This window comes from Zootoca vivipara, chromosome 9, assembly GCF_965207765.1.
Source record: "Zootoca vivipara chromosome 9, rZooViv2.hap1.1, whole genome shotgun sequence".
Lineage (NCBI taxonomy): Eukaryota > Metazoa > Chordata > Lepidosauria > Squamata > Lacertidae > Zootoca > Zootoca vivipara.
In genome coordinates this window covers 14,357,016-14,375,758 of record NC_142592.1, presented here as the reverse complement: position 1 = coordinate 14,375,758, position 18,743 = coordinate 14,357,016, and the positions used below count along the sequence as shown (strand labels likewise).

General features: G+C 45.1%; 1 protein-coding gene across 1 annotated transcript in view; it reads right to left on the bottom strand.

Annotated features, from left to right (window-relative positions):
• Positions 1 to 5,404: 5,404 nt before the first annotated feature.
• The window catches only part of LOC148684547 (metabotropic glutamate receptor 8-like), a 110,626-nt gene continuing 97,287 nt past the window's right edge, over positions 5,405 to 18,743 (bottom strand). Inside the window, exons 2-3 of the mRNA XM_088651859.1 lie at positions 6,617 to 6,833; positions 5,405 to 5,430 (exon numbers count right to left, since the gene is read on the bottom strand). Of these exons, the coding sequence (XP_088507985.1) occupies positions 5,405 to 5,430; positions 6,617 to 6,833 (243 nt within the window). The remainder of the gene's footprint in view (positions 5,431 to 6,616; positions 6,834 to 18,743) is intronic.

The window sequence follows — 18,743 nt, the reverse complement described above, 5'->3', positions numbered from 1 at the left end:
AGAGGTGTGGCCTAGATAAGGTGTTGTGGCTGGGGAGAGGAGCGTGGCTTGGGGACAGTCCCAAGAATCAGATGGAGAGACTTTCATCCTGCAGGCTTGAATTTCCTCACTCTGGTTATAAATGCAGGTAGGGGAGAGCGGGGGAATGCCTGAAGGACAACGTGTTGAGCGTGAGATCTGGACTGGCTCATCATAACTGCAGAAAAACCCCTTTCCCAAACAACTCCAACCTTTCCAAACCACAGGACAATTAGACACCCACACCCCACTCAACCCCTTCCCACTGACAGATGACTGGGTTTCTCCGTATTATGAGCAGAGAGTAAGAGAGAGTTCAGAAGGTGCTAAATGTTTCCCCTTAATAATAAGCCAGAGCGTTCTGCCTTGTCGTTTTTTATTCTCTCCCTTAACTGCCTGTCAAAAGAGGCAGCTACTTCCCATCAAGACTCATGTTGATGCTTCACTGGCCACTAGCAGGGATAAAACCTGTCCTCCAGCATTCCACACATCCCATTAAGGGGACGGATTGGATTTCATAATAAGAATGTTGCAATAACCGAACCAAGCAAAAAAAAAGCCGGCGCCCTAGAGAGACTTTGTTTAATCATTCTCCGCTGCCAGACTTTGAGAAATGAAAGGCCAGCCGCTGCTCTTTTCCCTGCTTGCGGCTCAGGCTCTCTGGCTGTCACTTCTTTGGGACACATGATGCTCAAGCGAGGCACAAAAATACATATGAGAAAGATTAGGGAGAAGGAAGCCTCAATTTACCAACAAACATTTTGATAAACCGAGGAAAAGGAGGAAATGCTGGAAAAGGAGCAGCGGCGGCAATCCAAGTGAGAGCTTGGTAAAAATGCCATTCGTCTTCAGGAGTGTCTTGATCAAGGCAACTCTTTCTTGTTCCCATCATGTCAGTGGAAGAGAGATGGTCCTGATGGTGCAGATCACTGGATCTTCCTCCTTTGGCAAGAGCCATTGTGTGTGTTTCTGTGTGTGTATGTGTACAATTCCCCCCCCCCCCATAATGTAAGTTACTTTTGTTACTCAACCATTACATTCCAATTCAACAAAACTACTGTATTGACTTCCCAGCTCACCCAAAATCGATGTTTATAACTCAAATTACATACAATTGTGTTTTATGGTTCCGTCTTATCTAATTTCATCCTCTCTAACAAGTCTCTTGATATACGCTGCTGTTTTCTTACACTTCAAACCTCACTGTGGTCGTCGCTTATGGGAAATAACATTTTATATAGGCTAGAAAGGGTTTCTAAATTTGTATCTTTTGTCAGTGCCATCCATTTCGCCATCTCTGCATATTCCAAGATTTTCACCAACCATTCTTCCTTTCAAGGTGTTCTCGCCTCCTTCCATTTCTGAGCATAGAGAATCCTTGCCGTTGTAGTCACATATATAAATACCGTTGAGGCTTTCTTTGGGATTTCCCAGGAAGAAGTCTTCTGGCCTCTTGGGAAAAGTCACTTACTTTCCCCCCCTTAATTTAATTAATGACAAGGGCCATTGCTGATGTATGCCCTGCTTCCCATTCTTATCTCCCACCCACTGGTCTGGCCCTCCAAGCATCACCAGAAAGTTCAGTCTAGTTCAGGGGTGAGGAGACTTTCTCACACCGAGGACCACATTCCCATCTGAACAATCTTCTGAGGGCCACATGCCAGAGATGGGCGGGGCCAGAGGCAAAAGTGGGTGGAGCAACCAATTCATTAAAAAAATTCTTTGTACAGTAGTGCGTAGTTTCTATACACAATCCTCCCAACCGTCTATCCAGAGAAGCAGGAACCATTATCAGAGTTCCAGGAGACATACCAGACAGGCAAAAATGCCTGGGATGAGAAGCAATGCACTCTACGTGGGGCTACCTTTGAAGGTGACTCGGAAACTACAACTAATCCAGAATGTGGCAGCTAGACTGGTGACTGGGAGTGGCCGCCGAGACCATATAACACAGGCATCCCCAAACTTCAGCCCTCCAGATGTTTTGGACTACAATTCCCATCTTCCCCGACCACTGGTCCTGTTAGCTAGGGATCATGGAACTTGTAGGCCAAAACATCTGGAGGGCCACAGTTTGGGGATGCCTGATATAACACCAGCCCTGAAAGACTTACATTGGCTCCCAGTACATTTCCAAGTGTTGGTGCTGACCTTTAAAGCCCTAAATAGCCTCAGCCCAGTATACCTGAAGGAGCATCTCCACCCCCATTTGAGGTCCAGCTCCGAGGGCCTTCTGGCAGCTCCCTCACTGCGAGAAGTGAGGTTCCAGGCAACCAGGCAGAGGGCCTTCTCGGTACTGGCACCCACCCTGTGGAACGCCTTCCCAGCAGATGTCAAGCAGATAAACAACTATTTGTCTTTTAGAGGACACCTGATGTCAGCCTTGTTCAGGGAAGTTTTTAGTGGTTGATGTTGTACTGTGTTTTTAATATTTTCTTGGGAGCTGTCCAGAGTGGCTGGGGCAACCCAATCAGAAAGGGTTGTTGTTGTTGTTGTTGTTAAGGTCAAGTGAGGAATGTCTCCTGAGGAGTGGAAATGCGGCCTGGGGAGAGGCCTAACAGTCCACACCCCTGTTTTATTACATCTTCACATTTGGGCATTTTTAGAATCAGTACTTTCTCACTTCCATTTGCCACTTCTGTCCCAGGAAATATTAATATTCAGCTCAGATGTGTACTACATGTGATCTTTGCAGGTGCCTAATATAAACCTGTGACATGTTATTGTGGTACTGCGTTGACCTTTTCATTATGCTGCGTTTCAGCCGACAGTCCGTTCCTTTTTCTCTTCCGCATAGTTAAGGAAGTGACAAGGAGAAAGGACAGTCAAATGCATTTGCAAAATGTTTAAAGGCTCAGATTATCATAACCTAAAGCAATACGGAATTTATTCATCTTTTACTAAGAGCTGGGGGTTTTCTTTAAGCCACCAGACCAGTCCTTCAAACCGTTCCCATTCTGTTCATCAGCAAGCTATTAAATACCTGCAAGATCCAAAAATCTTTCCAAAAATTGCATACTGTTAAAGGAGGGGTGAGGAACCTGGTTTAGCCTTAGCTCTGTCTTCCTTAGTAGGCAACTATCTGGAGGCTGTTTGCCAGTGTTGGGAAGAGGGGAAGGAGCAAAAAAAGGTGACTTTTGCCCTTGCACTGTAAGCTGCAATCCAGCCTTGCAAAAGATGTTTCTTTCTACATGCAAGTAAATGCCTTTCCATCCTCCACCCAGGGATCATCAGAGGACACATTGCAACCTGGCAAAAGCATGCATGGATGTTATTGGCCCAGAGATGGAAAGAAGATAAAGGATAAAGTCCCAGCCAGAGAGGAATGGCAGATCAAGTTGATGGACTATGCTGAAATGGCCAAAATGACCGGAAGAATCAGAAATCAGGAAGACCAAGATTTTAATAAGTAATGGGGGAAATTTATAACTTACCTTAAAGACTATTGTAAACAGTCAAAATCGTTAGTAGGATTGGAATAGCACTTGTAGTTTAATGGTGAATTTTGGACACAAAGGGATGTAAAAGATTTGGATTGTCATAAAAGATGCAGGAGGAAATGATTGACAATAGGACCCACAAAGGGGAGGAAGGGAAGTCCAGGAGATTCTTCGGAATCTTGTTTTTATGTTGTAAGTTGGATAATGTGACAAAAGTTTGATTTGGAAAAAACAAACAAATAAATTTTAAATAAATAAATATGCAAGTGAGAAAGGCGAAGGTAGAGTAAAGCCTGGGATGTGTGTAGCCTGACAGAGAAGGTGCTGCCTGGGCAAAAGCCTGAGAGCCTGACAAGGAGTCCAGAGTGACCCAAAGTTTCCTACCCCTGCATTTAAAAAAGCACACTTTTCCAATCAATATCCCAAGGAGCGTCTGCATTAGTTAAGAATGCGCTAAGAATTGTGATGAGGGAACTGTGTTCTTAAATCTGCCTATGAAGAGGAATACAAGTGACTGGGCAACCAAGATCTCGGAGACACCACCTTTTCAGCTACCGAACCACACTTCGGCTGACCTCGACTCCTGTTTTCTTTGGTCATGGCAACTTCAGTGATGTAGAGGCACCACCCACCCAACACCGACATTGCAGGGTGGTGACAATGTCTGAGCTGTGTGGGTTTCAACCATGGGATCAGTGGATTGGCTCCACCAGTGCACTCGCATGGCCCCAAGTTTATTGCCCCCCCCCACACACACACCAGAAATGCCACTGTCTAGAGAGCAGCTCTGCACTCCTTCTACAAAACAACCAGCTACTCTTAGTCACCTTTGCTGGGCACAGTTATCCAACATTTGCGGACATATCATTTTCAAGCATATGCGGCATAGAGATGATCGGTTCCTGGTGAGTCTGATATCGACCATTTCAACCATGTTCCACTTTCTACCTATTTGTGCTTGTATGCATTTAGCATAACCTAGGGTTAGCTTTCATGTAGAACTCTAATGCAAAATGTAGTATACCATATTTTTCCGTGTATAAGACGCCCCCGTGTATAAGATGCTCCCTACTTTTGGGGACCCCAAATTTTGAAAATGGGCAGATGCACTATCCGTGTATAAGACGCCCCCAGATTCTTAACCTTATTTTAAAGTAAAAACAAAACAAAACACCTAGTTTTATACTGTACGTGGAAAAGGACGGTGAGTCTCTGTTTGAGCATTCATAGATTCCTAGATGAAAACTGCATAGTCAGGATTACTCATGGAGAAACACACTTAATTTTGTCTAGTACTTCATCCGAATGAAATTGTTTCCATACAACTTTAAGACATACTGCCACAATAAGAACTATGACGGTATAGTTAATGGATGGTGGAGTTGGGCTAGGAGGTTGGGGTTCAAATGCCCACTCACCCATAAAGGTCACTAAGTAACCTTGGCCTCTGGGCTCTCTCAAACTGGTCTACCTCACAAGGGATCTCCAACACATGTCACCCTGAAGTAATTGGGAAAAGGCAGTGGCTGAGCTTCATGCTCTGGCACCGGGGGGCAGAGAGCAAGCGGGGGCAGGGCTGGTGCGTGTCCCGGGTGTGTGGTGCGCATGCGTCCGAGTGGCGTGGCATGCCGTCTGCAGGGGCGTGGTGCCCAGCATGGGCAGGGGGACAGCCGCTATGGCACCCCACCAGGAACGTGCTGCTGGGGGCGGTGCGCTCCCCCCGCACTCCTCTTCCTCCACCAGTGGAAAAAGGGCAGCTTGCCCAAGACTTCCCCCACCCAATCAGGGGTGGCCTAACAGGAGGCAAAACAGGAAGGTGCCACCCCTCTCCACACACTCGGGTTGCATAGTGGCAGCTTCCAGTGAAATCTTGCAAAACCATGCCAGAAGCAGTGATGGTAGCAGGGGTGCGCCCTATAGGATTCCACCACCCAAGGGAGGATGCTTCAATCCACCTCATAGGCCCTAGGTACTGTGGGTGGAAAAGTAGCAAGTATGTTGAGTCATTCTCTGTAGCGAGAGTTTCACTGAGACTAGGTTGCAAGAGTGGACACTGAGCAAATTGAACTTCATGGCTGCATATTTCAGGATGCCGCAACCACCACACCCACCATTCCCTGTTCTCTTTCATCATTTAATGGAGGCATAAAAATCCATTGTTCTTCAAGACGACCCAATGTCCCAGTCAAAAAGAAACAACTCTAATGAGATAAAGATAAAGATCAAAGAGATGGCGGAGGGGGGGGCACCTCATGCTAATGACTTAAGAACTAGGGTATGTTAGGAGTATGTAAGGGGGAAATTGATGGACAAGATTAACAACTTCATAAAATGCAATGGAACAGATTTACCAACTGTAGAGCTTAAACATCTAAAACCCTTGATTATCACACAATGCATATTTTTTCTTCCTCTCCTCGATGTGTTGCATTGCCCAAATAGTGTTTGAGGTACCATTTGCCAATGTAAAAGCACTGAAAGGCAGGCTCACAGTGTGTGTGCAGAATTTGAGGCTTGCAAGTTCAGAATTGACCTGTGGAATCCAGAAGACAACAAAGTATAGTCACCACATCATGAGGGAGCCATATATCCTTGAGAACACTACATTCTTACACCCACTCTCTAGTATAAAAGTACTTAATGACCCTGTCTTATTGCACACTGAAGCAATAGGAGGTACATACACAGTCTACGTCAGGGCTGGGGAACCTGTGGTCCTTTGGGTTTCGTTGGACTACAGGTCCCATCATCCTTGACCACTGCCTGGGTTGATGAGAATTGGAGTCCAACAGAGAAATCGGAGATGCCACAGCGTCCTCATCTCTGCTGTATATCGCTTGTTAGCCACCAAAGATTTAACTACGGTACCACTGCTACCTTCCAAAGCAGGCCTAGGAATTAGCTTGCCTTTTTTGATAGCCACTTTTAATTGAACTGGGTTCCTGGTCAAAACATTTCCTTCCTAACTAGGCACAAAAATGTCACACTGAGAGACAAATGAGAAACAAAACTAATCCCTCAAAAGGTAACTGCAGGGGCTAATAATTCCATGCAGGTCTAAGCAGGCAAAACCAAGCTCAACAGTTTACCAACTTGTCAGCTCTAAACACGTTTTGTTAAAAAGCAAACAACTAACTAACTAACTGATGTCCACTTACCAGTTTCCCTCGAGATCTGTGTGAATGCTTCAACGCCGCTCTCTCCATAGTTCCCCTCTGAAGCAAGTGTCGACACATAGTTCCATCCAAGTGCTGTCACAATATCAACCATGGCTTGGGCTTGGTAAGAGTCGGGTGGGACCACCCGAGAGAAAAAATCATACCTGGTGTTATCACTTAACTCTGGTGCTGTAGATGCATAGCTGATTTGAGGTATCTGCAGGGGGAGGAACAGAACAAAGGTCGTTTTTACACCTCTGAAGCGTAAATTGCAAACCAAGTGTGATCTCCGACCTAAGTCACACACAAAGGAAGCGCCTTGATTTCAACAGGTCTACTCAGGGTATCCCCTTCATGGATCATTGCCTTCAAGGGGCTTGAATAACTTCAAGAAGCTATGAGCTATGCCGTGCAGGGCCACCCAGGACGGACAGGTCATAGCCGAGAGTTTAGACCAAATGTGATCCACCTGGGGAAGGAACTGGTAACCCACTCCAGTATTTTGCCATGAAAACTCCATGGACATAAAATAGGAGAAGCTTTGTGAAGAAAGTGAGAGTTTCCAAGGCATGCTCTGGTTCATGGGGTCACGGAGAGTTGAACACGACTAAGACGACTAAACAATAAACAACTCAGGGTATAAGGTAAAGGTAAAAGATCCCTGGACGGTTAAGTCCAGTCAGACTTCATTATGGGGTGTGGCACCCAGCTCCTGCCAACCTAGCAGTTTGAAAGCATACCATCGTAAATAGATAAACAGGTACCACTGCGACAGGAAAGTAAACAGAGTTTCTGTACATTCTGGCACTCATCACGTTGTCCCGTTGCGCCAGAAGCAGTTTAGTCATGCTGGCCACATGACCTAGAAAGCTGTCTGTGGACTCAGGGTATAACTAACATTGAAAATCTGCTTTAACTAAAGTTAGCAATCAAAACTAAGCTGCAAATTATCAGTAAACCTTTTGAGGCACAAATACCAATAATAAACCTGTGATTTTATGCATGCTCATCAAAAGATATGCAAAAGTTTATACCTGATACAAATTATCTTTTTATAATATACTAGAATAAAATAAATATTTTTTTAAAAAAATCTAATCTAAAAAGAAACGGGAGCAAAGAGAAGGGAGAAGGGAAAAAGAAACAGAAGAAAGAAAAAGAAAATTTAAAAGGGGGGGGGGAGATGAAAAGGTTTCTGATTCCCTGTCAGTCAGCTAAATATAGTGACTTGTTCAAAGTGTTCACTCAAATTGACAACCAACTATTTTCTAAAAGCCAATGTTTTTTTCAATCTTCAAATCTAGATATTACAAGTTAATTTTCTTTTACACTCAATAAGTCCATAGGAAGTGTTTCCGATATTCAATAACTGAGGTTTATTCATTTCAGTGGGGCCAACTCTGAGTAGGACTTAGTTAGGAAGGCTGCTTTATACCAAGTAAGATCTGTTGGCCCATTTAGCTCAATTCTGTCCACACTGACTGCCTTGCCAGGATTTCAGACTCAGTTCTCTCCCAGTTCTACCTGCAGATGCCAGAAGACTGAACCTGGGGTGTTGTGCATGTAAAACAGATGAATACAACCCAAAGTGCATGTTTCTAAAGACAAACAAAGTGTTCCAAAGCTTGATTATTCCAAAGAGGAACCAGATTATTAATTTGTATGCAGGGTCCTCAAAAACATGGACATTATTTCACTCCTCCGTGTTCTTTTTCTTTTAAAAAAAGCAAAACAGCTGTAAAACCCTGCATTCCTCAAACCTTAATATGATTCCTATATTGTTTCCAAAGGGAATGACTAAGTACATTTCAAGAAGAGTGGTGTGGTTTTTTTGTCAATAATAATGTGTGCTGTCGGTAATGTTACTAAATAAAAATTACAACTTAAAATTATTACTTTCGCTCGGAGCTGTAAATTTTATGAGTTTATCTTGACAGTAACAGTCCTATAAACCCCTGTAAAATATCCCAGTGCATTAATCAGGAGCCTAAGTCAATCAAGGGACCCATGAAAGTTTAACATAGCACTGTCCAAACTGAGTCGCGCCCATAAATGAAATATATCAAACCTATATCTGGTTCTTGATTTCTGGACCCCATAGTGCAGAACAGGGCTGGGACACATCTGACCTGGCGGTCGAATTACAAAGCCCTCCCCCCCCCAACCATGTCCACCTGCCCGACCCCAATATCACATGATCACATGGGAAGTCTGGTGTGATGCAGGTAAAAGTTGTGTCTACCATCACTTTGAGGTTCGTTTGTATTGTATTGTATTGAAAGTAGTTTACTTTCAAAAGGCAAAGCCTGGTCACCTGATGCGATAATGACGTCAGGTGATTGGCAGGTGGGAAGCCTCATGAAATTCATGAGGGGGGAGTTTGAGATCTGGCCCCACCCTAGTACAGTGGTACCTCGGTTTAAGTATGCAATTGGTTCCGGAAGTCTGTACTTAACCTGAAGTGTACTTAACCTGAAGTGAACTTTCCCATTGAAAGTAATGGAAAGTGGATTAATCCGTTCCAGACAGGTCCGCAGAGTACTTAAACTGAAAGTACTCAAACCGAAGCGTACTTAAACCGAGGTATGACTGTATAGAACAGGCATCCCCAAACTTCGGCCCTCCAGATGTTTTGGACTACAATTCCCATCTTCCCCAACCACTGGTCTTGTTAGCTAGGGATCATGGGAGTTGTAGGCCAAAACATCTGGAGGGTCGCAGTTTGGGGATGCGTGGTATAGAACCTGAAAAGCCAACCGCAAGAAACCAGAGGCTAACATGCTACTAAACCCAAAGAGTTTGTAATATTTTTCACACATTCACATTTGTTCACTATGAAGGGAAGGCAATAAAGTTTATCCCACTGGCTAGAAAGGAAACACCCCTTCTAACCAGGCCAGGTGCGCAATTGCCCTAACATCTCCATAAGGCCTACTTAACTGTGTCACAACAAGGGGAAATAATAGGTGTAGAAATATACTTTAGTAAGTCTGGTAGTCCCACACCTGCCATTGACATTGCATGACCTTAATCAAACCTTTCCTTCAGTGACTCGTTGGTTTTCAAAGTCCTTCTAAGGTCTAGTTTACTGTGTCAGCTGTTGTTGGGAGATGATTGTGAAGGGCATCAGGAGTCTACATTTTCAAAAAATATAAGATGCCCTCAAAGACCCGTACTACCCACATTAAAAGCATGGGATGGGAATCCATCATTAAGGAGAAGTCATTTTAGGCTAATTCCTTAAGCCACAAATAAATATTCCTCCAGTTCAAACATTGGATTATTACTTTAGAGATAGCAGCACTGAAACGTTGACATTTTTAGTCTTCCGAATGTGACATTTTCCCAAAGGAAGCAAAATTGTCTCCTAAACGCTAATTTCTGTCACACTGGTTTCTCAGCATGTCATCCTGCAGTTCCTCGGGGGATGCTGCTATCTAGAATGCTAGCCTGGCGACAATGGTCACGACATCCATAGAAGCTTATCCCTGTAGTTTTCATAATGGTTTCCTTGTTACAGAGGATAAGGCTCGGATGAATGGTTCCCTTTTCATTCAGACTCAGACTTGACTAGGAACAACAGGTCCACACAGATCCCTACAAACAGGCCTGAATCAGGTGCCTCATGGGGCCGATAATGTCCTATGCATATTCATTAACCCATATGCCAAATGTTTCAAAACTGCCATCAAATGTCCTTGCCCATGTAAGACACTATTGCAGGTGAGGGACTGTGAGCAACACCATTGGTGGGGTGTTTCTAGGACTAAGGTGAAACTGTGAAGTCCCCTTGTTATTTTTGCCCCTGGATGCTGCAGGCTGTTTAAGTATTCCTAGCAAACTACAAATCCCAAGGTACTTTGGAGGGAAGCCATATTTGTTAAAGTGGTCATAGAGATGATAGAATTGTAGAGTTAGGGTCTGAGGATCACCTAGTCCAGGCATCCCCAAACTGCGGCCCTTCAGATGTTTTGGACTACAATTCCCATCTTCCCCGCCTATTGGTCCTGTTAGCTAGGGATCATGGGAGTTGTAGGCCAAAACATCTGGAGGGCCGCAGTTTGGGGATGCCTGACCTAGTCCATGGGTACATAGCTGCCAAGTCTCCCATTTTTCGTGGGAAACCCCCAGATTTTAATCCATTTCCCGCTGTTATCCTGAATAGAAAAAAATCCCGGAAATCCCCCGGATTTCCTACCTGCCAGGGAATATGAAGATGAGGAAGAATGGGGAGCAGGGGGGCTGTTGTTTTAAAGGACAAGGGCGGGCATTTCAACCAGCTACAAGCACTCCGTACTCACTGCGCTAAAGGGAAGCACCTTCGTGCTTCAGCTCTAGAAAGCATTTTCCAGTTGTTGAGAGAGCGGAGAGAGAGGTGGAGATATCAAGAGGGAACCATAGAGAGGAGAGTGGAGAGATCAAGACAGGCAGAGTCAGCGAGAGGGAACCATGCGGGAGCTGTTCGCCCCGGCGGGGAGCAGCCCTCGCCCGAGCGTGCTTCTTCACGTTCATACGGTCGCCACATCAGCGGCTTGGGTGCCTTTAACCAATGAAGGGCCTCTCTTTGGATTTTGAGGGGGAGGGAAGTGTTGCTCTGGTAACGCCAGGTGAAGGTGGGATACCAATGGGGAATTAGGTGGGGGGAGGGGGTTATTGGGGCCTCTGCTAAGGGGTCGTGTGGTGGTTGGTGGGAGCCTTCCTGGGGAACCCACATTGCGGGAAGCTTATTAGCACTGAACTGCCAAAATGCAAGTGTATTTGTGGGAGCCAGAAAGAGACTACAGAGGAGAGCAGAAGGCAAAACATGCTCAGAAATGGCTATTGAGGGAGGCTCCATTTCGGGTGCGGCTCTGCCCATGTCTGGGCACCGGAAATTGTCCGGACATGCGTAGAAGCGACTTCTGGTGCTGCGCCGCTGCTGATCCCACATTTTTCAGCGGGAGACTTGGCAGCTATGTGGGTAGGCAAACTAAGGCCCCGGGGCCGGGGCCGGTCCAATCACCTTCTAAATCTAGCCCACAGATGGTCCAGGAATCAGCGTGTTTTTACATGAGTAGAATGTGTCCTTTTATTTAAAATGCATCTCTGGGTTATTTGTGGGGCATAGGAATTCGTTCATTTCCCCCCCCCAAAAAAATAGTCTGGCCCCCCATGAGGTCTGAAGGACAGTGGACCGGCCCCCTGCTGGAAAAGTTTGTTGACCCCTGATTCTAGTCCAAGCCCCTGCAATGCAGGAATATGCAGCTGTCCCAAACGGGGATTGAACCTTCAACCTTGGTTTTATCAGCACCATGCTCTAACCAACCGAGCTATCTAGGCCGATACATGAGTGCTTTTAATGTATAGCATGAATGTGGCCTTATATTCCTTATGATAGTGAAACCAAACCCAAAACAAGGACAGAAAATAAGAGTGGCTCAGAAACACAATGGATTGCACGGATACAAATTCAACGTGAATCTTGGGGCTGTTTACACCCCGAGTACTCAGGGCTGGTCTAGGTAGAGTCCCGGTGGCGCAGGGTGCCGGGCCAGTAGGGAGGGCGCTGCGCGGCAAAGCTGCGCGGAAGCCATGCTGCGCCCTGCGAGGGCAGGGGCGCCGGAGCGATCTCTGCCCCTCAGCGCCAGGGCGTGTGACCTGCTCGAGACTGCCCTGCAAGTACTGTATACTATAGCACAAGGATTAAATGCCTGATAGATGGCCTGATAGACCTTCCCCTATGTGCATTTGGCATAATGTCGATAAAAGCCTAGGCTTGCACAAATTGTGCATTCACGAGCTCTTCCCATGCAATTGGGACCCTGCCTGTTCAAAAGTTCTCTGAACAGTCATGGACAGAACCTACATGCGCAAGCTACCAGTACGTGCACAGATCTTTCCCGACTTCACACCAAACATAACATCAGCTGCAAGCACAACCTATTTGTTCAGAAGAACATCTGAATAGTGTCCATCTCCTTATAAAATATAAACCTATCCAATGTGGAATCTGAAAGCAATGAGCTATCAGGGGAAGGGAGGGGGAAATAGCCAAAGGAAAACAATACAACATCATGCGCATGTAAGATCAAAAGAGTTACTCTCCCTATTTTGTTACAGTTTTCTTCATTATTTTAGCAATTAATTGGATTGGAGTCTCTCAAGGAAACGCTTGGAGTGAAGGGCCTGAGGGAATGACAAAATAGCAATTTCTCCAGTTTTCAAAAAAAAGGGAGGGAGGGAGGGAGACTTCTAGAGAAATGGAAAATAAGTACAAAAGGAGATCTTGCATCTGAAATTACGCCATAATGATGCTGCTCAACTCAGATCTCTTGTAAAGGTAAAGGTAAAGGTAAAGGTACCCCTGCCCATTAGGTCAAGTCACGAACAACGCTGGGGTTGCAACACTCCTCTCGCTCTATAGGCCGAGGGAGCCAGCGTTTGTCCGCAAGCAGCTTCCGGGTCATGTGGCCAGCATGACTAAGCCGCTTTTGGCGAACCAGAGCAGCACACAGAAATGCCATTTAACTTCCCGTCGGAGCGGTACCTATTTACAGTATCTGCTTGCACTTGACGTGCTTTTGAACTGCTAGGTGGGCAGGAGCAGGGATCGAACAACAGCAGCTCACCCCGTTGCGGGGATTCGAACCGCCGACCTTCTGATCGGCAAGCCCTAGGCTCTGTGGTTTAGACCACAGTGCCACCCGCGTCCCCAGATCTCTTGTAGGCAGCATTTTTTCCAGATGGAACTCACCGGAACTCACTTCCGGCACCTCTCAGGTAGCATTATAAGATAACGAGGGAGGCATTTATGGTGAGGTCCAGCACCTATTTTTCTAGAAAAATAGCACTGCTTGTAGGATGGGTATGCACCCAGAACAAGCAGCAGTGGGCAAGTGTTGAGGGTCATAGAATGACTTTTCTTATCTCTGCAGCTACGATCTCCTGGGTGACATGGACACCGTTAGGCAATTGAATGTGCCTGTTTACTCCATCTGTTTTCCTCCCACCCTCTCTGCATGGCCCCGGATGTTGGCAACCCATGCTATGCCACCGGTTGCAGGAGCAAGCCTAAAATCACCCTTGAGCACATAGTGATTAGAGATAATGCACTTACTTGGCAATGTTGGTAAAAAATAAAGAAAGAAACCCCAACTGCTGGTCTTTCTCTATCAATATCAGTGCCTCCTCGCTCCCAGAATGAGGGGAACAATAGAATCCTCAAGGCTTTCACACTCAGAGAGCTGCCTCATCCAGTGCCACATCATCCAAAATGAGAGGCACGCCACAATCCTCAAGGCTTTCACACTCAGAGAGCAGGAAAAGCATTTTGCTTGTTTCACTGACTGGCTAAAGGGGGACCTCTCTTGCATGCAGCTACCTCTAGAAGAAGTGAAACTGATCTCTTGGCACTATCAGCAACACCTGCACCTGTTTCCCACCAAGGAGGGAGCAAAACACCCACCAATTTATTGGGAATCTTTCATAGATGCAACTGCAGGCTTCCTCAACCTCGGCCCTCAAAATGTTTTTGGCCTACAACTCCCATGATCCCTAGCTAGCAGGACCAGTGGTCAGGGATGATGGGAATTGTAGTCTCAAAACATCTGAAGGACCGTGGTTGAGGACGCCTGTACTACTGTTTCCTCAGCTACAGTCTGTAATCATCTATGTATCACAGTCTCCAAATGCTATCTTTGGATGACATCCCCTCCTGTAACATGGGACAATAAATTAGGAGAGGTTTTTTAAAGGGAGACAATTAATGCTCTATCCCAGGCATCCCCAAACTGCAGCCCTCCAGATGTTTTGGCCTACAACTCCCATGATCCCTAGCTAATAGGACCAGTGGTCGGGGAAGATGGGAATTGTAGTCCGAAACATCTGGAGGGCCGAAGTTTGGGGATGCCTGCTCTATCCCAATCTCTTTGCATCCTTATCGGTTGGCACAAATACAGAGGAATCCTAAAACAAAGCTTTCATAAGATTATAAGAAGAACCTTTTTGGATCAGGGCAAAGACCCATCTAGTTGAGCATCCTTTTCTCACAGTGCTCAACCAGATTCTTATGGGAACTCTGAAGACCTGATTGCAACAGCAGAAGATAGATTATTACCAGTCAATGGTATATCATTGACCCTGAAAACCTTCACGTAACATTGCCAACAGAGAAGTTGGACTGACAGGTTTATACTTTCACTTTGGGTGGGAATGTCCCATCAGTGTTGGTGTCCTGGTACACAGTTGCCAATTGCGGCCAAGAATTGCCCCGCATTAGACTGTCTGTGGCTAACTATAAAGGCTATGCTTCCTTGTCATATTATACCTACCGACCCTGGATTCCTGTATAAAGACCTCCCTAAGCAATTGTGTGCAGCTGCAAAGTCATGTGTAGCATAGGACTGGGAGTTACTCCAAAGTAGCAGTAGTTGGCTGATAAAAATTAGGGAGACTGGTAACTTTCAGATGACCTATTCATCCTGATTTTTTATTTTTTTTATTTTGCACAAAGATGCAGGGAGGTTAAGACGGCATTGGCTATTTATTGAGAATTCACTCTGATTTGTTTGCAGAAAGGTTAGTTGCATCAAACAGGTGCCAATGCATTTCTATTGTCACATTCCTTATCACAATCAGCATGATATTTTAGGGAAGCGGGTTTATTGCAGAAGAGTTCAAAATCAACTTCAATTGCACAACCTGAATTTGCTGGCAGGTGTATATCCCACCTGAAAGTAGTGAAAGTATGGAAGCCCTCCATGATTAAGTACAAACCTATTTAGCAAATCCAGCAAGCAAAGAATAGTAGAATTTTAGAGATGGAAGGGCCATCTAGGAATCACAGCTAAATAATATCGACAGAAGGGCATCCAAGCTCTATTTAAAAACCTGAAAACAGAATTTCCTGTTTGTTTGTAGTAAGTAGTTTTAGTGCACATTTTCTGTTTATCTCCTCTGTGCAAGCCATTCTGATCACATTGTAAACAAACACATAGATGCATTTTTCGCTTTTCTACCTATGATTCAGCTACAAAACTTGCATATTCAAAGCCTATCAGTAGTTACGGTAGTTTGCTTTCTCCTTTTCCTCTTAATTGGTGATCTTGCTGTACTGTTATACAGTGTTTGTCCTTTTCCTTGCTGGGATTTTAAACTTTATTTCAAGATAAAAATTCAGATGGTGAAAAGAACAAAATGAATGGACAAAAAGCAGAAGGAAGCACAGCAGTCACAGGCTGCTAGAGAAGGAGCTAGCCACCAAACCACCCCCTAAAATACATGCATATTTAAAACAAAAACAAAAACAAAACACCCTCATGGAGGAGTCAGTCAGAATCTAGCCTTGTTCTGCAGTAGTCTATTCTGCAGTTCCCCCCCCCCCCAACAAATTAAGCCAATAGTATTAGCAAAGAACATTGCCACCCTAAGGAATCAGAGAGCACATCTTCCTAGATGGGACAAAGCTGCAAGCACATTTCACGACCGGCTGTCCTATACATAATAAATGTTCTTATTTATTACAGGCTCAAAAGTAATCAGCTGGATTAAACAGATGATGCAGTCTTTTCCCAGTGACAGACAATTAAACATTTGCACCACGTTTTGTCCATTCCCCCTTGTTTGATGTTATTCCGATAGACAAAGGGATTGCATGAACATGTCGCCCATGGTTCCTTTGGTGTTTAATATGAAAATGAGAGGGGAATGAGGAGGTTTTGGAATGGACAATCAAAGGACCTCAGCTGAGTACACACTGAGTAAGAAACCATGAAAGAAATTATGACTTTTATCAGAATTCCTGGAAATATTTGGTTTGTAAAAGGAAGGGGGGGGAAACACCTGTTACGGTTTACAAGCTCTGTTACATAAGGATAAGGAATTTAGGCATTCGATTTATATGGCTTTTATATTACAAAAAAAAACCCACAACTAAGTGCATTTTTATGTTTATGGAATATAATGCTTCCTAAGCAGAGTAACTGCAACAATCTAGTAAATTAAGTAATGTGTATTTTATTTTACTTTTTAAAAAGTCACTAAATTCTGGCTACATACCCAATATAGATCTTCAGCTACTGAGGTATAAATTGGCACAGGATTATTATTTTTTACTGTCATTTTAAAGTTTTGGGGGGGGTTTTCCTGTCATTTTAAAGTTGTGACAACCAAGTTTCACCATGACAGTGCTTTTATACAGTATGTTTCTCTTATTAAAGCCTTGCTCAGTGTTCCTGATTTCAGGGAGGTTTCCAAGCATTTTCAACTTAACATGCCTAGAAACTCTCTGAAGACCTCTGTGTTGATACTCAATTGATCCCCTCCCAACCTCCACTCAAGTTTCATTGTGTTTCCTTCGCACTGAAAGGAATGGGTTGCGATAATGCAATGACAATTTAATTTGCGTGGGCAGGCGGAGTCCCCCAACCACCCCGGCGACCCGCTGAGCGGAATAAAGACGCATAACAACGTGCTATGGGGATTCAAATTGGCCACAACTTTATTAAGATTCAGATGTAGGGAGACCTTGGCTCAGGCATTGGGCGTTATCCTCCCCAGCCCCCAGCCGGGGTTCTGGGAGGCTTCGGGGTTATCCACATGTATGGGGGTTGGGGCTGGCTCTGGAGAACATATGTTCAAGCAGAGAGAGACCGCCCCCTGTTCGCCACCGCTGGAAGGGGGAAGTGATGACGCCTATTGGCATGGTCAAGGCTTTCCCCAATACCCCGCTCTTGTTGCCGCAAAGGGGGTGAGGTCTACGCCTCACGCCCCTCCCTCTAGGAAAATCGCCAAAGAATTCCGCCCAAGGCCTGACACCGCCAAAGTTGTGACGTATTGCTACGGGAAAGGCGAAACCTGCCAATGCAGGAAAATTCCTTTCCAACCCTTCAACAGCGGCCTTGATGTAGCAGCGCCTGTGAACCTGTAGAGAAAAGGTTAACCTGCAAAAGAACGTGAATGAGGGTGTGGTGGGTGGGAGAAGCTCTGGAACCGACTGGTGCTTGGAGGTAAGATTCAAATTCTCTTGTGTGAGCCGGAAAGTCCCTCCCCTTACCTGGCCATCCCCTGGCAACACCTCCCCAGGCAGGATTAGACGCTGGGCTTGGGTAGGTGGAGACCCCTGGCATCCTACCTGGGAAGGCGATGCCAGCCCCGAACTACCAGAGAGTCCACTGGTCACCCCCCCAAAGTCACCCCCCCAAATTGATGTGTGAAGCAGTCATTATGTACTTATGTAAATGATACAATTTTGCTGCAACACACCGTGAGATGAATAACAAAGTTTTTGGAGGGATATGAACTGTAGCAGAAAAGAAACAGTACTGCGTGTGAGCAATACAGAGAGTAAACAGTAAACAAACCCTAGCGACAGAAGTATTGACAAAGGGCTAACCTGGAAAGACACCTTTAAAACGTTCCCAGTGTTTAGCTATTCTACCATTGTTTCTCTTTTTGTCTTTCTTACTCCTCTCACTCTTCCATCTTCTTTGGCCCAATTAATAGCTGTGAAATACAATCGCCCTTATTTTAGTCAAGCGCAAGCTGACACAGGTAAAGGCAATGGAGGGGGGGGGTAACCCTGCCTAAAGATTTACAGTACAATAGGCCTATGATAGAATTTTTATACTCAATTTTCTTTCTTGTCAGAGTCTTGTAGTAATTTACAGCAGGTTTTGTGGGGAAAGCTCCTTGGTATTTTTCCGCTCCCGTGGTGTGGGGTAACACTTTAAAAGCCCTTAAAGAATTGGGCTTGCATGATTTGAAACATGTTTAATAACTCCCGGGGGGGGGGGGAGCAGGGCAATCTTGGCACCATATTAAAGGAAAGTCAAAGCAATAACTCCCTGACACCAGAAAAGGCTTTTTAAAATAATAACATAAAACAAAACAAAACACTGAGCTTGCAGTTACCAGTGTTTCAAAGGGTGAGCAGAAGTTTAGGCAGGCATTAGCATTCACAAAACAGAGCACTGGGGAGACGTTCTGGTGGTATAAATATCTGGAAAAAACCGAAGAAAACAAGAATGGGGAGTTTTCTAGAATGGGGAAAGAGCTTTGTGTCACTTCAGAATTGCGGCACAAGCCAACTTCTCACATATTCCCCACTGTCTCAGGTTTGTTTCTTTCTTTCAGGGGTTATTCAAGGGTC